At 39.7% G+C, this 22,691-nt stretch overlaps 1 protein-coding gene across 3 annotated transcripts; it reads left to right on the plus strand.

The window, feature by feature from the left end:
* Positions 1-33: 33 nt before the first annotated feature.
* ADAT1 (adenosine deaminase tRNA specific 1) lies at positions 34-20,749 on the plus strand. Of its 3 annotated transcripts, none has more exons than XR_015275514.1 (10): positions 34-89; positions 547-738; positions 1,533-1,601; positions 3,618-3,672; positions 4,443-4,570; positions 6,109-6,718; positions 9,170-9,315; positions 11,528-11,627; positions 15,170-15,411; positions 19,748-20,749. XR_015275514.1 is itself a non-coding variant. In XM_023934395.2 (10 exons), exons 2-10 carry the CDS (start codon positions 570-572, stop codon positions 19,878-19,880), a joined length of 1,497 nt encoding a protein of 498 aa, XP_023790163.1. In that variant the 5' UTR covers positions 34-89; positions 547-569; the 3' UTR covers positions 19,881-20,749. The 3 variants fall into 3 exon arrangements, 2 of the variants coding, with proteins under 2 accessions (XP_023790163.1, XP_086704227.1); XM_023934395.2 differs by having other exon boundaries at positions 15,170-15,256; XM_086848101.1 differs by lacking the exon at positions 15,170-15,411.
* The last annotated feature ends 1,942 nt before the right edge of the window (positions 20,750-22,691 follow it).

Below are 22,691 nucleotides of genomic sequence, written 5' to 3' on the forward strand. Positions count from 1 at the left end.
GGGCACCGGGGCGCTTTGAGAGCGGCGCGGCCCCGCAGGTTTGGTTGCCGCCGCTCGTCCTGGCGAAGAGCAGCGGCGCCGGTGTCCCGGTGGGTAGGGAGGGGCCTGCAAGGACTGCGCCCAGGGTGGTGGGAGGTGCGGTGCGCCTGAGCGCGGCGGCAGCGCCCTCGGAGCGTGGGCTGCCTCGGGTCTCTCGGCAAGGGGCGCGAGGCCTGGAAAGGAGGCGGATGGTGCCAGGCGCTTCAGGTGTGCTGCAGAGACCGCAGCGGGATGGCGGCCTGAAGCATGCGATTGTTTGCTGTATAGTGGGAGCCTTGGGAACCCAGCAGCCCCACCTTCTGCTGCACTTAAGGGCTCGGGCATTGTTTTTTTTATTTCTTGCGATTTAGAAAAAGTTATTTCCCGTAAGTAGTCCTGAAAGGGACGATGCAGTTAAGAACTTTGTTATTGAAATGTGGTGCAGAAAAGTGTCATGCAGAACAGGGTGGTAGGATTTGAAGAGATGGGAGTTATTCAAATGTTGTGAGGGAATCCAATTCTTTGTAGAACCTGCACTTGAGTCAAGAGCCATGTGGTCAGCCAATGAAATCGCTGGGCTATGTTACCTGCATTATAGGACCAGACTTCCTAAGCAGGGGAAACCAGATCCAAACAGGGAATGGACTTCCCTGGCAGCTGTTGTCAAAGTGGAATCTGCAGCCCAAAGAGAGGCTCTCGATAGTCCAGGAAACCTGGAGGGTAAGAACGAGATTTGGGGATAGGGGTGGGAGAGGAGGGAGAGGCAGAGAAGGTTCTTGATGCTTTCTTTTTATTTCCGTTCTTTTAAAATGTCTTTAAAAAAGCACACACCCTTTCCTATTCCATTGCAGTTTCCACCCAAATTCTTTACTCTTTGTGACTGTAAACTTTGCTATTGCTGTGATTCACAACTTCTGCCTGGAAAGAGGTGGTTTTAGTGAAATGCCATTCTTCCCAGACTGTAAACAAGACAGTGAAAGCCTTCATTTGGCTTTTGTTCAATATGTGGTGAAAGTCTAGGCAGAACCTGAATTCCTAATATAAACTCTGGAAAAAACATGTTTAATTTGATAGAATCCTAGAAAGGTTTGCTCTCCTATTGTGTTACTACATTTTGCATTTGTGTTAGTTCGTCATCATCTTTTCCCTTAGTGGCACTTCAGTGTTGCCGGGCAGATTGTATACTATATTTATTATTTCTTATGTGCCTGAGGAACGCTATGGCAGTGTCTGCTGTGTGCTGCCTAGCTTACTTATCAGGCCTGTATAAGCATTCTTCCTATGTGGTCATAGACTTTTGCTAGCACTGGTTCTTCTACCTGCTGCATTCAGTTCTTGATCTGATACTGTTTTCTTTTCTGTAAGGTTGCATGGTGTGCCTCTCTGTATATGGTCTTCTATTCTGTGTTCTGTGTGTTGTCTTACCAGAATGACTGCAGGAGAGTAATGTTTCTGGCAATGTTTCTGGCAATGGTTACAGGCTATAGTTTTTTCAGTTAATGTTTATTTTTCAGTAACTAAGGAAGTTGTTGCTATGGGAACTGGAACAAAATGCATTGGCCAAAAGAAAATGCGAAAAACTGGTAAGTATGGTGTGAAATTCAAGAACAGACTACCTCTGCTACCTTCTTTCTTGCTGGTATCATAGAATCAATGAGAATGTCCAAGGCATTCTGCTCAGACTTTTTCTGGATTGAAGCCAGAAGTGTAAGATAGACTTTGATTCATCAATGAGAGAGGAGCTTAGGCAGCCACAATGGCTGCACTTGCTGCCTCAAAACTGAATTAACTCTTTATGTCTGCAAATGTGTAGTTTAGGCCCTGTGTAACTGCCAGTCATGGGTTGGGAGATGAAAACCCACAACTGGTGCTCCAGGTGCTCATGAGACAAACAGCCTTGTTTATTATTCAGAACTCGCTTAAATACCAATTCGAATCTCCTGGACTAGACAGCCATTGGCTGATATCTCTCTCCCTGCCCAGCTTCCTGGCCAGTGGTGTGCTTACTTCTCAGCTTGGATGGGATTGGCTGAGGGTCCCCTGTAACTTATCTAGGGACATGTTCAGATATGAACTAGGCTAGCTGAAATGTATTTGCGTTATGGACGGATTTACTTTGTCCAGTCCAGGCCAGCTATACTGTGACAGCCCTGAGTCTACATATTCAAAGATTTCACAACTAAAAGCAACATATAAGCAAAACAAAATATAAGCAAAATAATTGTGCTTTGGTCACCTGTTGCAGTCTAGTTTTGTTGGGGTCTGATGTAAGAGGTACCACTGCTGGTACTAACCAGCAGGAAAATACTAATAGGGTTTTTCTCCCTTACTGCATGTTTTCTTCTTTACGGCATATTACTCCTAAATAGTTTTAAGTGTTGTACAATAAATGTATGGGATAGATACATGGCTTCTCACAACTACAATTTCTTACTATGTATTGCAGGAGGCTTTCCTTGCTCTATGTGTCCATTTTTAAATTCATGATGTATCTGTCTCCTCTGCTAGGACAGGGAAGAAGCTATAGTAATGATGAATGCTGAAAAGTGGCAAAGCGGGAAAGGTGTTCATGCATATGTAGGTACAGAGTTTCTGCCCTCTTTAGACTTCAGAGGAGGAATAGAGTGAGATATGAGAAAGGGTTTTGGCTGTATCTGTTTTAGGCTACTTTATGTTCTCTGTAATGTCCTTCATTTTGAAATTAATTAGTGGAGCAAAACAGAGGAAACTAGATTCTGTATCTTAGATTTTTGGGCTATTTCTTGTGATTTGGCCATCTCAGAAAAGTTTTAATGCAGACATTTTTCTAACTGATTTAGGAAAATTATGATTAAACTGTTGTACCATTTACAATGTAGATATTAAATGTCTAAATAGAAAATTGACTAGGAAAAAAGTAACACTAGTTTGTTGCCTTTGTTTGTCTTCAGTGATCTCAAATTTAGAAAATATTTCTTCTTATAATAACATTTTTAACTTGGTGGTAGGTCATGTTAATGGTTATCTGTTAGATCACTTCTAAACTTTTAAAACTGTTAGAGAGGACTTCTATCACTTGGCCTTTTACCCCTGAAATAAAAGATGATCTACCGCTCCTGTTCCTTTATACACCATAACAGGCAGATACTGTAGGAAAGCTGGAGATGTGCAAACTTAGTAAATACCAGAATTATTTGCAGGAAAAAAAGTTTAAATTGTAGGATATAGTTGAAAATTCAACCAAAAGCTTAACAAACACTTGAAATTTTCTGGCAGTATTTTGAGAATATCAAGATTTACCATTGAAAACAAAAGTCAGGAAGATTTTGAAGGAGGGTAGTATTTATTCAACTCAAAGGCTTTCCAGTATCAGAAGAGTTAAAATTTGGTATTCAAACAAGTCTCTGACTTGCAGCAGACTGAATACTTTTATCCTTTATTTGCATAGGCTGTTGACCTCCTTTTGTGGTGATTGGAAGTTTAAATATCTTGAAATACTCTAAAACCAATGGTAAACATTCATATACTAACAAGTATGTAGAGCTGTCCTATGTCAAATGCTATTTGTTTTGTCTTCTTTTTAGTCATGATTTAGTATTCACATTTGGGTTTTGCTTTAGGAGATATTCTGAATGACAGCCATGCTGAAATTTTGGCCAAGAGGAGCTTCCAGAGGTGAGGCATGAATGAAGTTTTACTCAATGCTGTTACTCAGTGCCACCTGAAGTTGTTGTGATACAAATCATTTTGACCTATGGCTGAGATAGCCAATTTTGTATCTTTAGATATGAGAATGTAGTGAAAGACTGCATTACGTCTGTGTGGGCAACACTCTTTTTTCCTGTTGTCAGCAGGATTTTAGTCTAATTTTTATTTTTCTAGGTAGTGTTAAGGCCTTTTCACAACAGCTTGCTTCCTCCTTGTTCTTGTGTAGCCTTTGTATGAAGAATTAGGATCTGATTTCAAGTGACGTCAGTGCAGATCTGATGACTACTAGTCAAGGATAGAATTTTTGCTCTTTCCCACATGCCAGTCCTCTTGTTTACGTGGGTTAAACTGGTTCAGGGAACTGAGCTAGGGGAACAGTAATTCTGCAGAAATTAGTATGTTTCTTGCAATTTGATGCCACTAAACTGAGTCTCGTAAAAATCAGATGAGTTGCAGAGTTGGTAAATATACAGACATTGGGAGGAGAGAACCTTATCTATACAGTTTGTGATGGTTAACGTTAACTCCACTGAATCTAACTCTTTGAGGTCTATTATTAAAGTTCCAATGATGTGTTTACATTTATTATGTTGCCATATCTCTGTAAAAGCATAACTGAGTGGCTCCTGATAGACTCCCATCAGGAAAGAGCAGGCTCTAAAGGGTGTCTAAGTTTTGTTGTCTTCTCATGCATCAAAAATGAAGGCAATGTTTCATGAAAACTTTCTGCCTAACAGGTATCTTCTCCATCAGTTGTGGCTTGCAGCTTCCCATCAGCAATGTATCTTTAGTCCGGGAACTGAAACTGGGAAATGGAAACTCAAACCAAATATCATATTTATTTTCTTCTCCAGTCATACCCCATGTGAGTATGCTGGAGTGAACCAAGTACATTGCTCCCGCTTGTAGAATCTTTTGTGCCCCTTGTCTTTCTTTAGTCTGTCTTTGGTCTGGATTGAGAACGAGGAAGTAATTCATGTACCGATACGTGCCCAAAGATGTACCTGACTGGTGCTCCACAGATACATTTGGCATTTTATCTCACTGGATGTGATTAATGAGAACTCAGTAAGTCTGATGTACTGCTCATTATATAGTGGAATGTTTAATTTTAAAAAATAATAGCTATTATTTTTCTTTCCAGAAAATAACATACTTGTCAGAGGTCCTGCCATATTGCCTAGTTGCTTTGTTTCAAACATTATCTCCATGGATTAAAATTTTAATAAAAAATACTGGCATTTACCACCATTCCTAAAAACAGCCAAACAAAAGATACCCCACACCCAATCAACAGCCACCCCCAACCCTATAAAGCAAACAAAATAAAAAACCCAAATGAACACAAAAAACCCCCCAAAGCAACGAGCAAACAAAAAAACCAAAACCAAGCAAAAAATTAAAACAGAGGAGAAGAGCCAATACCAACTCATGCAAAACCCCCCAACAAACCAAAACCACACTCCTGAAAAACAGGAAAAAAAGCCCCATTCATGAAACATCTCTAGCTCCCCAAGACAACGTTTCTTAGGGAATGTAATGAAACTTGGAAAACATTCTTTATATGTTTAGAAAAACCAGCACCACAAAGCTGAAGACCTGTTGACAGAATGAAGGAATGGGGCCCCTTGGTCTACAAATGTATTGGGCATCTTGATGTTACCATGCTCTCTCACTGGTGTGTTCTTTAACTGCTAGTCTGCTACAGAGCAAAGGAGTTTTAAGAGCTCTCAAAATATGCCTTATCAGTACATCATAGATTGAATTGGTTCCACAGACATCTTCATGATTTTGAGTGCATTTCTGGAATATGCAATATTATTTTTCCTCATTAGTGCATTTGAGAATAGAAATTATGTCTTCAAATTTATTGGTGAGAATAATTTCATTATTTTCTTTTTCTCACATTGTGAGAAATTTCTCATATAAATCAGCAGGCCTGCCAGGCTTGCTTTGCTTTGAACTGTGCTTCAGAATTTTGGTTCTGAGCTTGTTTCAGTGATACAGATTAAGGTTTTCACCCTTGCTTGACAGATTATTCTTTCATTATTCTTTTGAGGTTCATATTGTTAGGTTAGATCAGGCTGGTTTTCCTGTGAGTCTTCAGCACTGATGGAGTCTGTCAAATGCCTCTATTACCTTTTACTTTATATATTGTAAATTTTACTTTCTTGATTATTTCTTACATAGTATGCAGAGCTTGAAATTAAGTTGGCTCAAATTTCAGTGAGATTTGATTCAGTGTTGCACAGGACGATGTTGTTTCAAAAATGTGTTCTCATAGTTAAGTTTTCCTGAGTGCAGATCTGTGAAAGCTACTAGTAGTTGTAATATTACTGGCATGATGTGTTCCAGTCACAAGATGTTTTTTTGGCCAATTTTATGTTATTTCTTTTGTTCCAGGTGGAGATGCTTCTATTTTTCCAATCAGTGAACCACAGAACCAGTTTTCTAAGCCAGTGACTGGAGGTTATGCCGTTGGACAATCTGCAGAATGCAGAAGTAACCATAATCACTTGTATCCAGAAGATAAAAGGAAATCAGAGAAGATGGCAAGTAATCATATAATCAAGAGAATGAAAAGTGATGATGCTGATTGTTTTTCCATAATCACTGAAGACCTGGCTGTTCATGAATCTGTGAAACAAAAAGACGCAAATCAAAAGAGCTGTAAATGTTCTGCAGAGATGCAAACAACTAATGAGACAGGCTTAGTGAGACCAAGGGTAGTAGATGTTCATAGAACTGGAGCAAAATGTGTACCTGGAGAGTTGGATGATGCCCGAATACCTGGACTGGGGTACCACTGTGTAGGATTATTACGAGTGAAGCCAGGTCGAGGAGACCGAACATGCTCTATGTCCTGCAGTGATAAACTGGCTCGCTGGAATGTGTTAGGGTGTCAAGGAGCTCTTCTGATGCATTTTCTGCAGTATCCAGTGTATCTGTCTGCAGTTGTAGTGGGGAAGTGTCCGTATAGCCAAGAAGCTATGCAGAGAGCAGTTATTGAAAGGTAAGTGCTCCCCTTAGGCTGTGCCTGGAAACAGTGAGCTTTGGAAGACAATGCGTGTCATACAAGTATTAGAACTTTAGTAAACTTTTGATAATATGTCTTCTAAGATGCTGATAGAGAATCTGTTCAAGTGTGAGCTGGATGAGCAGACATGTGTGTTAAAAACTATCCTGAATGACTGGGCCCAGAAGGTAGTGATCATTGGGTGAAGTGTAGTTAAAGGTGTGAGTAGCTATGTACCCCAGGGATCAATACTAGATCCAAACTTACTTAATATCTTCATTAATCAGTCATCTGGGTGATGGTGCAGACTGTATGCCCAGACAGTTTGCTGAAGACTCAAAACCAAGGAGTGGCTGATTGGCCGGGGCATTGTGCTGCCATCCGGAGCAACCTCTGCAGACTGGAGAAAAATAGGAACTTCATAAAGTTCAGTAAGGGGAAGTGAATACCTGCACCTGGGAAAGAACAGTCCCATGTACCAATATATGCTGGTGGCTGCCGAGATGGAAAGCAGCTTCACAGAAAAGAATTAGGGGTTCCTGCTAGATGTGAAGTTGAAAATGAGCCAGTAGTGTGCCTTCCAACTCAGACTCTAGCAACAAAGAAGGCTAATGGTGTCCTGGGCCACTTCAGGCAAAGTATTGCAGCAGGTCCAGGGAGATGATCCTTCCCCTGGATTGATACTGGTGAAGCCACATCTGAAAGGCTGTGTCTGGTTCTGGGCCTCTCAGTACAAGAGGGATGTAGACATACTGGAGAGAGGCCAGCAAAGGGCTTTGAAGATGCATAATGGATTTTTAGAATCTCTCATATGCAGAGAGCTGGGACTATGCAGCCTGGGGAAGAGAAGGCTTGTGGGCATCATACCAATTTGTATACATACCTGAAGGGAGGTGGCAGAGAAAATGGAGCCAGGCTGTTTGCAGTGGTGTTGGTGATAGGACAAGAGGCGATGGGCACGAACTGAAGCACGGGAGGTTCCCTTCGAACATCAGGAAACACTTGCTTACTGTGAGGGTGATGGAGCACTGGCAGAGGTTGCTGAGAGGTTGTGGAATCTCCCATCTTTGAGTTACTCAGCGGTGATCTGGACACTGTCCTGAGCAGATGACTGTAGGTTGCCTGGCTGGAGGAGGGGTGGTTAGACTAGATGACCTACAAGAGGTCCCCTCCCACCTCAGTTATTTTCTGGTTTATTGAAGTGGTTCAGGACATGTAGTATGTGACAGCTTGTACTGGTCAGCTGGAAGAAGCGTTATACTGGAGAGGCAAAGTTTATAAGAATTTTCATGGTGGTAAAAATTTGTCTGCTTCTTTAATCTCAGTTACATCCAAGATCTGATTTTTCTCACTGCTGTGAGAGCTTTCAACGCAACGTGTCATTTAAGGAAGATCTATGTGAATGATGAACTGCACTGGTGCAAAATGAGGAAAGTTATCTGTTGTGCACTGGCCTTATTTCTCAGATTATTCAGTTGATGCAAACTATCCCAGCAACCAGGACAGGAAGTAGACGTTTTTCTTGCTTGGGAGGCTAAGTCAGTGGAGTAGAGCAGTAGAGAAGAGTAAGTGGATTTGGGCAGAGTGAAGGGAAAGGAAAGGAAGAAAAAAACATGGGAGCTGAACCATTCTTTTTAAGTGGCAGACCATTTCATAAGGTTTGACTTGGTTTAGTAACTCCTTTCCTCTATACCCATGATCCTTCTAGGATGATTATGAAAGAGGTTATAAGTCTATTAATGGAGAAACTCTGGTGACGTACCCAGTGGAGCTTTCTGTATAATCCTTTCCTTGTTCTGTAAGACGTAACAAGAACTTTCTTAGCCTTGTTAGTCCTAGTGCAGTCAGGCACTTCTTCAGACTCTTGGATCTGAAAATATGAATCTCAGTCTTAATTCTTGCTCTAAGTATTGTAGTGATTAAACATATGCTGTATTTTCCTCACTTGATCCTAAAGTCATTCAGTATGAACAGTAATTTAAGGTAACAAAGATTATACATGGAGCTGTAAGTATATTTTGTATGTTTTTAGGCTTTGGTTATAAATGTTTAGGCTCATAAAACAGTTCCCAATGGAATGCAGTTGACTATGTGAATACTTTATTATTTTTATTTTTCTTTGTGATTGCAGAGGTGTATTGCAGTTTTTGTCCTGCATACTTAATTGATTATAATAGCTTTTAACTAGACCTTTTTAAAAACCAAATCATCATAGTTTTTTTAAGATGGACAAGGTTATAATAAACTAATGTGGCATTGAGGTTTAGTAAATATTTTTCTGAAGGGAACAAATGCCTTCCAACCTCCTGTCTTACCTAGATAACTGATGTTCAATTCAGTTTTAATGTAAAGGAAATTTATTTTAGATAATGAAGGAAAATTGTGCAAATGGTCTTGTTTGGGAAGAACATACTGAAAATCACTTGCATTTTTCTGTGTTTACTTTAGGTGTCAGCACATCTCATCTTTACCAGATGGTTTTCTCACTCAGGAGGTTAAGCTGCTGCAATCAGATCTTCAATTTGAACACAGCCATCAGGCAATTCAGGAAGTTCAAAGTAACAGCAAAACAAAGCTTGTTCCTTGCAGTGCAGGTGAGTTCATTCGGGCTAGTTGGGTAACAGTGTGCAAAAGCCCAAATAGAAATGAGATGGGTTTGGTTGTTTGGACTGGAACATCATTCCTTGCCAGTATACTAGCGGCAAAGTACGAAAAGCAAGAAATTAATTTCAGGTTAATAGTATTTGTCTCAGTTTCTAGTTTCCAGTAGGGAGTTTTCAGACTGAATAAAAACTTGGTTGATGTCATTAAGAATTTATAATTTAAACACTGACAGAAAATAGCCAGGGAAAACAAAAGCCGAGTACAAGAAGAAAACAAAAGACTTCTTGTTTCAGTTAGTTTTGCATTCTCCTTGCTAATGAACAAAAGACTTGCCATGCTGAGTTATGTTTGTAATTGCTCCAAAAATCTGTCAGTGAAGAAACAATACAGAGTAGTATAGTGTAAAAGTTGTATTGATAGATATTTTGGGCATGGCATTTTTTGTCATGGTGATGAATGAATGCTTAAATCTCAATGTGATTTAGCAGCATGGTCTCACTCGGAAAAAACCCAAAAAACTGAACTGCCACTCTATGTGTATGGCTAAGCAGTTTCTTTAACTTGGACGTGCCTGCCTTCTGCTGTTGTATACTTTTTCGTCTTAACCAGAACTGGAAGTTTTTCTGTTGCAATAGAGCTAGGGATAAAATAGAATGGAAACAAAATGTTCCTTAATGGAATTTACATTCATTAAATTTGAGTTATTTACAAGTGCCAGGAAGGAAAATACTTTAAGTTTGTGAGATAGGAAACAGATTTTGTCATTGAAAAATAGTGACAGTTGAGTTAGCAAAAAGGCTTGAAAGCAGCTGTGACTAAATTCACTCTATGTCTTTCTTGCTGTACACTTCTCAGGTCATTTTGTTAAATGAATATGAATGGTGCCTTAGCATGCTTTTTTATGTCAGGTGGTTTCTTTTCATGGGGTGAAAAGCAGAATAAACTCTAAATTTAGGGTTGTTACACAGTGTATTGAAGGATGCTTGATGGGACCATTTCAGCTGTTATTTTAAGAAGATACCAGTGCCTTGAGATAATTATGAAAGAAGTGAAAGAATAGAAAATGTTTTCATTTTTAAGTAACTTTGAATCTGCTTGTCAGAAACTGGTATCTTCTAACCAGGTGATTTTTAGATATGTCACATGTGGAGGATTTAATACCAGTGACATGTATCTAACGTTTTTTCATGTTATACAGGATGGTAATTTAGAGTAATTAAGAGTAATACAGCATTGTTCTTGAATCCCTGTGTAAGTACAGTCGGGATTTAGCAGAATACAATTGCTGCATACAGCTGAATTGTAATACAAGGGTGAGTAACATAAGCAGTCTTTGAGCATCCTGAATAGCAGCATGGTCTTAAGAGTGAATGCAATGTGCAACTGTTTTGCCTGTTAGGAACACAGAGAAGAGGGAGAATTTAGGAGACAGAAGCTGTCTCATGGTAGCAGAAATTGAAGAACCTGCTGTTATGCTACGGAGGAACAGATTGGACATGTCAGTTTCTGCTGACATGCTGCTGATGCTTTGCTGATTACTTAGAAATTGTAAGGTATTGTATGCAGAGCTTCAGCATTAAGAAGTTTACAGTCTGAGATGATCACAAAGTTCGCAGACTCGGGGTAGAGTTTAAGGCTGTTGGCACTTGCTATCTCTTCCAACAAATCATTTTTATTTGACTACTAGCTAATAATGTTTTTCAAGTAAAGTCTCCAAATATTTGGTGTATGTCAGTTATCACACATGAAACTACTTAGAGTACACAGTAAAATAATAGCAGAAACTAAATTAAGAAGGAAAACATAGAGGAACTGGTGCAAGTAGTTTAGAGCAGTATTTCACAGCCTGATGTGAAAATAAGCATCTAACTTGGAAATTTCTTCATACATTGTCCAGGCATGATGCACAAAAGAAAGAATCCCCCTAAGAAATGGAGAATTACAAAGCTGAAGGCCAGATATTTAGAGGCATGGATTGTTAAATTATCTAATTAAGATGAAAGCCCTGTGTGTGTGTGTTTTCATGTTTTTAAATCGAGCATTCTTTCAGATGCTGGAGTTCTGGCACTAGAAAACCATGGTACTCTTTCTAGTTTGAATTATTTTGGGAAGCAACACAGGAACAAATAGAATGAAAGGAACTGTTGGGTTCTGCTTTTGTGATAAGAGCATCTCCCTTGTTCATAACAATTTCTTTAACAGCTATCAGTTGGAGTGCAGTCCCTGAACAACCTCTGGATGTCACCTCAGACGGCTTCCGCCAGGGAACAACAAAGAAGGGGATTGGGAGCCATCAGAGTAGGTATGAGAGTGTTATCTTGCATGTCTTTGTCAGCTCATGTGATATTGTCAGAGCGGGAGGAAATCTAGGGAATGGTGAAGAAGGGGGAAGGTAGAGAGCAGGGGGAAGGGAAGAGTTGCTGTTTAAGGGAAGAGAGGGCAATTGGAATAATGAAAGCTAAATGAGAATTAACAAATTTATTATATTTCTTTGTCACTACTGAGAACATTATAGATAATGGTGGTGAGGGACTGTGATCAGTTTTTATTGAAAGGATGTTTACTGTTGAAGGAAACAATTTTTGCTTTTGTTTTTATTTTGTTTTGTTTTTTGTGGGTTTTTTTTTGGTTGATGACTGAAGGAAATGTGTGCATTGCAGGTTCTCTTTCTAGAGATTTTTTTTTTTTTTCTTTAATATCAGGCCAGCTGTCCTGCATGTATGGTCATTAAAAGTGTAGCTTTGAAACATGAGTTTCTTCCTCAAAATTTGAAAATGTGTCAAAATGATGGCAGCACATTCCTAGCATGAACATTTCACCTTTCCAACTGTCATCTTGGCACTGTGCTCTTTAAGAAATCCTCTATCAACAACCATAGTTTAAAGAAATAGTTACATATTTTTCTTGAGGTAGAGAGGAATTACTCATGAGCATCTGCAGGCAAATTTCCCCATCTCTGTGTTACCTTCATTTAAGGTGAGATGGCCAAAATTTTCATTGCTCTGTGGAAATTCAGCTTGAGGATTGCGGTTCAAATTAGCTGTTGGCCGATTATACTACCAGTTTATCAATGGTCATATTGTTCATGTTTCCCGGATTTTTTGGGAGGATGATGATGATGATCGTGACAAGGGGTGAATAGCACAATAAGTACAGCTTAGACAATTATTGTGGAGAATTGATTCATATGCCTGCAAGTTGCACAGTCTGAACTTCTTGAAGTTAGGCCTGATTTGACTGAAGTTTATCCAGGTATATCCTAGTATTCTCAAATTTTCTGTGGAAAAAAGAGGGCCAGGAACTTTGTGGTTTGTGACCAGCATTGGTGTCTGGGGTATTTCTAATACAGGTGACCTAAGTGACTTTAAGTGCACCTTTTAAGATGGGCTCTGTATGCACTGTAGAATATTTATTTTCAGTGTGCCGTATGTATTCCAGAAGACATATGAAAGATCAAACAAACCAGCTACCCCTTTTTCCAGTAGGCTTAAATTTGTTACATAGCATTTGTGCATCAGCTCTAAAACTTGAGAGCCATCTGCTACCTGACAGCACAAAAGTGTGAGAACTCGATTATTGTTGAAAGATCCTCTTCTCAACATGTGCTTGAAATTCACTAAAACTTTCAAAAGTTATTAGAGCCTAGAAGACTGTGATTACAAGCATCTCATTTCCTTAGGAAATCAGGATTAAAAACAATGTCAATGAACAAGTAAACTATCCGTGCTTTTGAGGTAAACAGTCACAAAAGAACTTTAATATTGAAAATAAGGAATTTACAGCCTTATTTGAACTGGTGGTGGTAAATAATAAACAAGACTTGTATTTCTACATTCTTCTTCCTCTCAAGAAATCTCAGGATGATTGCTGGGAAGTGTTGTTTGAGGTTTTATTTCCCCCTTTCAATATGCTAGATAACATTAAATACCAAGGAAGGTAAAGCTGATTGACTAAAAGGAATTTGTGAGTAAATGTCTGGTATGTGCTTTTGTTAATGCTTAATTAACTAAATCACGAACAGCTACAAGATGAAATTTTGACAGATTAACTTGAATATTAAAATTTAGAGCATCTTTGTATGCCATCACTACTAATGGAGTTCAGCAGGGCTCTTGTTTTAGCGCCAGTGCTTTTCAGCATCCTAATAAATGACTTGGATGCAGGACTCAAAGGTACACTAAATAAGTTTGCCAATGACATTAAAATGGGAGGACCTGTTGACTCCCTTGAAAGAAGACAGGCCCTGCAGAAGGACCTTGACAAATAACAGGGTTGGGCAATCACCAACCATGCAGAGTTTAACAAAGACAAATGCCAGTTTCTGCACGTGGCACAGGGTGACCCTGTATGTATGGACAGACTGGGAAATGAGAGGTTGGAAAGCAGCTGCAGAAAAGAACCTGGGGATCCTGACTGATGGCAAGTAGGATATGAGTTGTTCCTGGCAACCAGGAGGGCCACTTGCATCCTGGGGGACATGAGGCCCAGCATTGCTGGCTAGGTGAAGGAGGGAATTGTCCCACTCTGCTCTGCACAGGTGTGGCCTCACCTCCTAGGGGCAGTTTTGGGCACAGGAATACAAGATAAAGCTCTAAGCGTCCAAAGCGGGGGCCATCAGGATAATGAAGGGTCTGGAGGGGAAGCCCTACAAGGAGCAGCTGAGGTCACTTGGTTTGTTCAGCCTGGAGAAGGGGAGCCTGAGGGGAGACCTCACAGCAGGCTTACAACTTCCTTGGGAGGTGACACAGAGGTGCAGGTACTGTTCTCTGCTCTCTTGTCACCAGCGATAGGGCCCGAGGAATGGCTGGAGCTGTGTCAGGGGAGGTTTAGGCTGAATATTAGCAAAAAGGTTCTTCACCCAGAGGGTGGTTGGGTGCTGGAACAGGCTCCCCGGGGCAGTGGTCACAGTGGTCTGAGATCAAGGAGCATTTGGACAATACTTTCAGGTACATGCTGGGATTATTGGGATTTTCCTCAGCCAGGAGTTGGACTCAGTGATCCTTATGGAGATTCTATGATACTATGCCATTTTTGATGTTCTTAAAATACATGCTACCGACGTAGGAAGATTTTTTTCTTGATTGATTTTGTTTTCAGTGCTTCTGGAGAATCAGCTTGCACTTCTTGGAGAACTGAATCAGTCATTGTTAAAACAAGTATGCAAACATAATTAAATAGAGGAAACAGCTGGGCCATTCAAAACCAAACTATGCTTTATAAGCAGTGATTCTGGTTGCCATTCTTTGGGGAAATAGAAGGGCTCAAAGCTGATGAATGTATATAGTATCTTCTAAAGATCTTTCAAACTTTGACTCACTTTAATTTTGATGAGCCTCTTTGTATTTAACTGCCCTGCAGCTGTTATTGAATGTATCCTCGTCACCATTGTGAAAACTTCAGCATTGTTCCAGATATTTGTGTTCCTTCTTTTATTTATTTTTGAATAATACAAAGTTTAACACTTCGAAAAAGCCTTCGGAGTCCTTTGCTTGTTTGATCTGTTCCGGGACTAGTCCTTCTGGCTAAACCTTACTGCAGAATTGATGACAGTGCAGTTTCATGCACTGTCGTGATTTCATGAAGATAACAGTGTGATATTAAAATGTTCTTTCTGCAAACTGGTGACTGCTGGCTGGGAGAATGGGGGCAATGCAGCTTTTTGTCAATATAGCATTTAAAACTAAGGGAAAAGGCAGGTGGGCAGCTTGGATGGGGTAGAGAGGTTTTTTGATATTCTGTCAAATATGTTTAGCTGGAATGTACTGCTGTGAGGTATAAGAGGGAGTGAATTTATGATTTTTTTATTCCATCAGAATTTCTGATTTTTAATTTTTTTTATATCAGATCCAAAATCTGTAAAGTGGAACTCTTCCATAAATTCCAAAAGTTGGTGATAAGTATTTCACAAGAGGATCTACCAGACACTCTACGGTAAAGACATCATCATTACCTTTAGAAGAGTGAATATATGTTAATGAAACCAAAGACTACTGTGATGATACAGTATATGCTCATGAATCTCATTTTAGAGAAGTCCATTGTTAAACTTTGATACTTGAAAAAATGTGGAAAGAGATACAAGATGAGTAAGTAGTATCTTTTTTCGAAAACTGTGAGCTATTAGATCAGCTGCCTGCAGCTCTCTACCCTTGGTGCTATTCAAACCCTGCATCCCAAAATTGCTATGGAGTTATTGATATCTGGTTGGTGTTCAGTAATTCTATCAAAGTCCACTTCTTTGATTCACAAGAAGGAAGAGCTTGAGTAGGAGTAAACCCCCCCCTTTTTTTTTTTTTAAGTCTAGGTTAAAATCTGTTTTCATCTTAGCGTATGGTGGAGTAAGAGTGAGATAGTGCTCTTTCTGCATTTTTCTCTCATATGGTTGGTAAGGATAGATAGGGCTCTTACTGCGATGCATATGTTACAGAAACAGAGACCCGGGGAGAAAATAAAGCAGTTTTTGTCTGAGGAAACCATAATTGGAATTTTTCTTTACATCATTAAAAACAATTTGGTTTATCAAACTGGAGTTAATTACTTGCAGTAATCATCCAGTATGGCATAGCATTAGGTGCATTATATATTTGGTAGTATGCTATAAAGTAAAGCATAGTTTCACATGTACAGAAACTTAGTTCTCTTTGGCTTAGAAGGGTCCAAATCCATTGCCGCAGGAGGTTCATTTTATTTTAGACTTACCTCCAGTTATAATTTTACCAGCTTTAGGATGCAGTTATCCCAACTCTTGAGCCAGTTTAACTGCTTGTAGCTGCTGATGGGCGTGGTCCCACAGCAGTTTACTGCTGGCTGTTGATTCCTGCTTTCTCCCTTCTATCAGTAGCACTTCTCATGATGGTCCAGTTCAACTAGGTAATGTGGCTGAAAACAATTGCCCTGTCTTCTGTGTTTTCTCTTGGACTAATGAACTTAACTGGCCAATGGAAATCTGAAACAGATAAAAGCCATGCCAAGGAAGTAGGAGGCATATGTGACTGGAAGCAGGGGAGATAGGCCATTTCAGCCTTTCATGGTACTAAGACAGTAGATGTAACAAACTCAGCCAAAGTGCACCCTGGATCTTTAATTAATGGATCTTGCTTGCTTTTGAGTTCTGTTGAATTAAAGATTGGAGTTACCTTCTGTGTCTATAGAAGTGCCTCATAAGTGTTTCAAAGTTTTTATGTCAACATGGACCATGCTATTGCTGAGATGCTTTCAATTGATTCTATAAGTAGAGAGACTTTGTCCTTAAATCAGTTTGAAATATAAAGTTTTTAGCCTCTTTTGGGTGAGAGTTTGTCCATGCTTGTTTAGCCATCATAATTTCCTCAAAACAGATTGTGAACTTGTGCATTGTTGGGTAGGTGACTCATGCTGATCACATGCTGCTTACATAAAGTCACTTCACCTCAGGGCTTTTCTAGACCATTGGCTTTGTTGTTTCCTTTGACTTTTTTGTCCTCTACTGTATTTTTTCTGTCTGGGCTTCTCCTGACAAAGTCCAGCTGATTCACAGATGTGATATTGGTTTTATGCTGGTGCTAGCTCATTAGTCAGCTTGTACAGCTGATTGCCTTTAATTCTTTTGTTTTTCCTCCTCTTTACTTAAAAAGCAAAATGAAAAAGTGTCTTTGTGTTGCTGTTTCTTTCATCTTCCGTTTTCCTTTCTACACTGTATTCTGATGTTTTGATTTTTCTTTCCCCCTTGGAGTCTGCATGAACTTCAGATAAGAAATCCTACTCTCAAATTGTTTCTTTAAACTTCTGTGTATTTAACTGTTACCGAGTTTTGTATTTTCTTCACATTCGAATGTATCTTGTTATCTCTTCCCACAAATGGTTGGCTCTAAAATTGTGCTGTCTGCCAGTTTCCTTTTTCCTTGACTCTTCTAGTCCACTTCTGTGTCTTGCCTTCCATCTTTTCCGCTCCATCAAGGAAAGCTCATTCTGTAATACTTTCAAATTTGCTTGTTTTGTAGTTGTAGGGTATATTAGGACAAGGGTTATTCTTCATGTAACTCTGCCTTCATTTACTGTTGTCCACTGTCAGACTTAGGAACCAGGGAATTTAAAGCTTTACATGGAACTGATTCTGATGTTCTGGTTTTTTGGTGTGTGTGTATCTAAAGCTGCTTCTCCTGCTTTTGGTGACTTTTGTATTCATTCTTCACACAGAGGATCTGTGTGGGTGCTGTTAAATTGGAACACATAGACAGCCTACTGGGGCTAGAACTTTGCTGGCTCTTCTAAAAGCAAATTTAGGTATTTATACTAGTATAGCTTGTCTAACATGTTAAGCATGACATTCATTGATTTGGGTTTTTTCAGGATTTAGTTTATTTGCTTTCAAATGAGACAGGGTAGGAGGTGGCGTTTGGTTGGCATGAGCTAGTTCATCAAGAACCATATAGTAGCGTATGATGCTGTCCCGCCTTTTTTCTTCCTTTGTGATAATTCTTATGATCTGTCTTCCGTGCCATACTTAAATTCTCACTCATCTCTCTAGGCAGACTAACTCTAATGTTGTTTATTTATTACCTGTTACTGCCACCTATCATACCTAATTTTCTTCTGTTGATTCCCTCTCACATGTTATTTTGAAATTACTGGTGCATAAATCCATCCTTTGTTTTTCTTTCTTTATTTTTTTCCCTTTTTTTTTTATTTTTTTTTTTATGCTTTCCATGTTCACTGCCAATGGAATGGTGACACACCATTGGACAGTGTTGTGCTGTTGCTAATCTGAATTGTTACATAAAGTTCTCTGCAGTATTGTTTGCAGGTCACTTGATGGTAATGTAACAAAGGAGATTTTTTGCATTGCTGGGTTTTTTTTTTTCCCTGCTGTTAGGAAAAAAAAATATGCCTTAGTCACCACCTGGGGAAGTGATGACCTTTTCTTGTCATACAGTGGCATCCACCGTAGAGTCTCCAGGCACTGCTGTTTGTACAAGGTGTGGCTGGCTATATGGCCCTTTGAATCTAAGAGGGACTTTGTAAAATAAACCTGCCCTGACTTTCTTGCTGGGTTTTTTAAATGGATGAATAATCCTTTTTTTCTCTTAAATTGTAGTCAGGAGCCATCACAATTAAGATTCTACTGTAATTCTTCCTTCCTCAGTTTGCAGTATGGAGGATTCCAGTTCCAGATCTAGTACTGATAATGGGGGTTCTGTGACTGTTCCACCAGCCAGATGGGGGAGAGTTTTAGTGGGGCCCTTACATGGGACTTTTGAGAGTAGCTCAGAGGTTAGTTTCACAGAATATGATTAATGTGAAAAAGGTGGAGGAAGGAAAACGGATTGACTGAGATAAGAGTGCAGGGGAGGTTTCTTAAGAGAGATTATATCTCCCATATTCAGCAACAGCATAGATAGGTTCTCCACACTTGCACCTTTCTGAACACAAGGTTTGAAGTATAGATAATATGGCTTACTTTGCACATCACAGTGTTTTAGAAATAAATTTATAACAGAATGCTGAGTGCCTCAATCACAGTTTCTGATAATCTGCTGTTATGGTGGAGGTGTGGGCGTTTTTTGGGGGTGATCATAATTGCCTTTGAGCATGAAAGCGTGTTGCAGAAGTTAGTGCAGTGGTTCTCAGACCTCATAGATTCGGGTTCCTGTAGTAGTTTCCTCTTTGATGGTAAAGGTCATGTTGCCTATGATCTTCCCTTCATATTGTAAGAAGTAAACATTGCATATCACACGTGGCTGACAGATGTTTTGGCAAAGGAAATCAAAGAGGTTGGGAACAGAATGCAAGGAAAGGAAAAAAAATCTTGATGAAATTGTCTTACAGGCATTTTTGTTCAGATACTCTAGACCTGAATTTCCCTATTTTAAAAATCATTGGCATAATGTGCTCAGCAGAGTGACCAATTGTTGTTCTGAGACTGTGGGGCATAGTTGCTACTTGAGGAAGGGAAATGACAATAAAACTGATGAGTCTCTTCTGCTTTAGGGAAAGAAAAGAAATTTTCTCCCTTCTCTCATTTTTCCCCATTAGTTTTTTGTTGGAAAATAAAAAACTGTCCAGTTCATTCTGTCCTTTTCCCTTACAGCCAGTTTTCTAGCACGCTAAGGCTGCTTCCACCCAATTCAAAACACCCTAGCCACATTTTTAGCTTTGTTTCAGCAGTTTTTTCTGTCATAGGAGTTTTCTGTGACCTGTGGTCACACAGTCAAACACAGACATTTCTAGTGCTAGGAGAGTTGTTTTGCTTCCTTTTGTAAGATTGATGACAATGTCTAGCTTAGGAGCCTGGGCATCTCCCTAGAAGAGAATTTCACTAAGTAGCATGGAAGAGTTCATGGGAGGTTGTCAGGTTCTTAGCTGTTTGATTTTTTTTCTTCATTTTGTGACCTCATGTTCAACAGGATCATAGAATTGCTTTCATTTTTGTGCATTTTCTGTCAGGATGAAGACTCTAAAAACCTACTGGGACTACAAGGAAGCTGCATTAAGTTATCAAGAAGCCTGGAGAGTGCTGCGTAGCCAAGCTCTGCTGGGTTGGGTCAAGAATGCCAAGGAATACCTGCACTTCACATGAGAATCCATGCAACTGTGTGAATCCAGGAATAAGCTCTGGTCTACAGCAGATACCTCTGCAGTTCAAGGACCAGAAAAATACGCGCTCTAGTTTATGTGCTGTAAAGAGACAGGAGTGAAAAGGAAAGCAATTTAGAGAATACTTTATTTTTACTGAGTTGAATCCCCCTTTTTATTGAAATACAGAAAAGGATCATTGCTGACTTAAAATTCTGAGCTGCATGAAACAATATCCCTCCAAAAGGAAAGAAGCAGTGATGTGCTATCCTAGTATCTGAGGATATGATCTACCAGCCATAGTCCCTGCAGTGAAAGTAATATCAACTGAAATCGAAGCAGTACCATGGAAAAGTTTAGTGCTGCTTTTCTCTTCCACTTCTCATAATGTTGTGGTTGTTTTTCTGTTGCTGAAACAACCCTAATGTATAGTAAGTAATACTTTCATAACTCTGAGCTCTTTTTGTCTGGTGACTGGAAGAATTTTCTGTGTCCCCCAGCCCCATTGCTTTAACTAGAAAAACTAGTTCTGTTAAAGTGTCTTTTTTTTTCTGGGAATCTTTCATATATGCTGCTTTTTATTAAACATAGCCATAGATATCACCACAGCAGAAGCAAAAGCACTGGGGAGGAGTCTGTGTCAAATAATACCACTTATGCTATCTTGTGCATCTCAATTTCAGGACTTTGCCAGATAACCTTTCATCTGCTTCTGTAGGAAGGAAAGCAAGCTCCTGAATGACTTGGTTCAAATTAGCCAATCCTATGTAATTACAGGCATACATTTATCTAATTTTAAGTGTTTCAAGCACTGTCCATCTCCGTGCCCTCCCTGTGGGAAATGGTCAATTAAAAGCAGAATTGCTTCAGCCATTTATGTCACTGTTCCTTATGTTCATTAATAGCCTGGCAAAGGTGGAGATGCTTTGGGGTGTATTGAAAGTAGTCTCTGGCATGTCTCTTCTAGTCCCTTGTCATTATGCTTTATTACCAACTAACATCTGCATGGCAAGACAGCCAACATTGTGAGCAGCTGTGGAGGAAGCAGTGGGAAATCTTCCTTAAACCTTCTGTCCCAGGTATTGCCTTTTATGAGCAATTTCAGGATTGTGTAACTGCTACTGAGCACATTCCCCTTTTTGTGTTTTCTCTTGTAAACCACAATTCATACAATATTTGGACAAGGCAATGTCAGGATGAAAGAATTGGATAATTTAGAACTTAAAAATTCTTTAGTGATACGATTTTTTGTTGTTCTTGGGTATCTTATAGTTTTGGATTTGAAAAATGGGCACAGCAGTTCTCCAAACAGCCTTTGCTGTCAACCTACTGAGCTACATATGGGACCAAACAGTACAGGTAACATTATAGTCTGAGAATTGATAGCAACGAATTCTTTTTACTTCACACTAACGTTTACTTGTCAAGTAAGAGTAGTTCTCTTGCTGAAGAAATAACAGCTTGAATTCTGTGCAGATATTCCCATTCGCTCAAATCCAGCACTAACATGCAGAAAGACCAGTTGTACTGGTGAGGGGGAAGTAATTTTATGTGTTTGTAGAGGGCAAGGGATTATGGAGATTAGGGACTTGCAGTAGTCATCAGAGGATAAAAAATGGCCAGATGCCATTGCACATGCACTGCATGGTGAACTGCTGAAGATAAATGGTAATTGAGCAAGCACCATTCCAAGGGCAGAGTTCTATAATGTACCTAAAGAGCTATCAGTAGATTTCCAGGTTCCTGAAATTTACCTTTGTTCTTCACTGAAATCAAACTATTAATTTACCATACCTAGTTTCACATAGTTAATCAACAATGTCTGCAGTGAACCTGCTGACCAGACTGGAATGTTCCCATTTCCTATCCAGCTGCAATATTAAAATGGTTTATGTAAGACTAGCTCTGTAGACTTTCATCAGAGTTTTCAGATAAGCAGTTACACAGTTTAAATTCTTTAACTCTTTTCTAAAATTTGAGCCTAGCTGTTAGGATTGTTCCTTGTAAGATTTTTTGTGCATTTCTAAAATACTTGTGAACTGTAGACTGCTGCTTTTCTGTTACTTCTCAGGTTTAAAAGTAGTTTTTGAGGTGCTGAACACTGATACTAACCTCACTTTTTGGATGGAGTTGAGGACATGTTTAAGCCTAGAGCAAGTCAGTGAAGAGAGGGAAGGAGCTGAAACAGAACAGCATTTAAAAGGCTGAGGGGCTAAGCCTGTGGGATCTCATCCTCAACTGGATGGTATTTCTGTGGTGGAAAATCAGTATTTAAAAGCTGCATCTGTTTCATTCCAAAATGTCAGGAAATGCTGTTGGCAGTACCATGAAACTGCTCTAAAAATCAGAAGGGAAAAATGAAGAGATAGGAAAGACCAGTCTCTGCTTTTGTGAAAGGTAGCAACCTAAATTTGGATCATTGTCAGCAAGTCTTTGGAAGAATTGCTCCTGGAAAGTAACAATTGACGTGTTCCAAGCCTGTATCACTCCTGTGCGCTGGGATAGCTGACACCCCGAAAAACAAAGATATGCAAGGCATGGCGAGGACAGTAGAATGTAGAGGCTCTGCCACAGGAGAGCAGAATTAGCAAGGAGTGAAGTAGCCAGCATGAAGTGCCCACAGTGCACAGTTAATGAGGACAAGCAACCAACTGGAAGTGGGAGCAGCAGAGCATAGGAGTAGGAGGGCACCAAGATTCCCACTGTATGTGTAAAATGACCATATCTGTATTAGCCAGCTAGGTCCTTGCCTTTGCTAAACATTTTTGGGGACCAGTGGCTCCTAATTTCCAGGACAAAGAAACTGTAATCATTG

This window comes from Cyanistes caeruleus, chromosome 12, assembly GCF_971803275.1.
Source record: "Cyanistes caeruleus chromosome 12, bCyaCae1.hap1.1, whole genome shotgun sequence".
NCBI lineage: Eukaryota > Metazoa > Chordata > Aves > Passeriformes > Paridae > Cyanistes > Cyanistes caeruleus.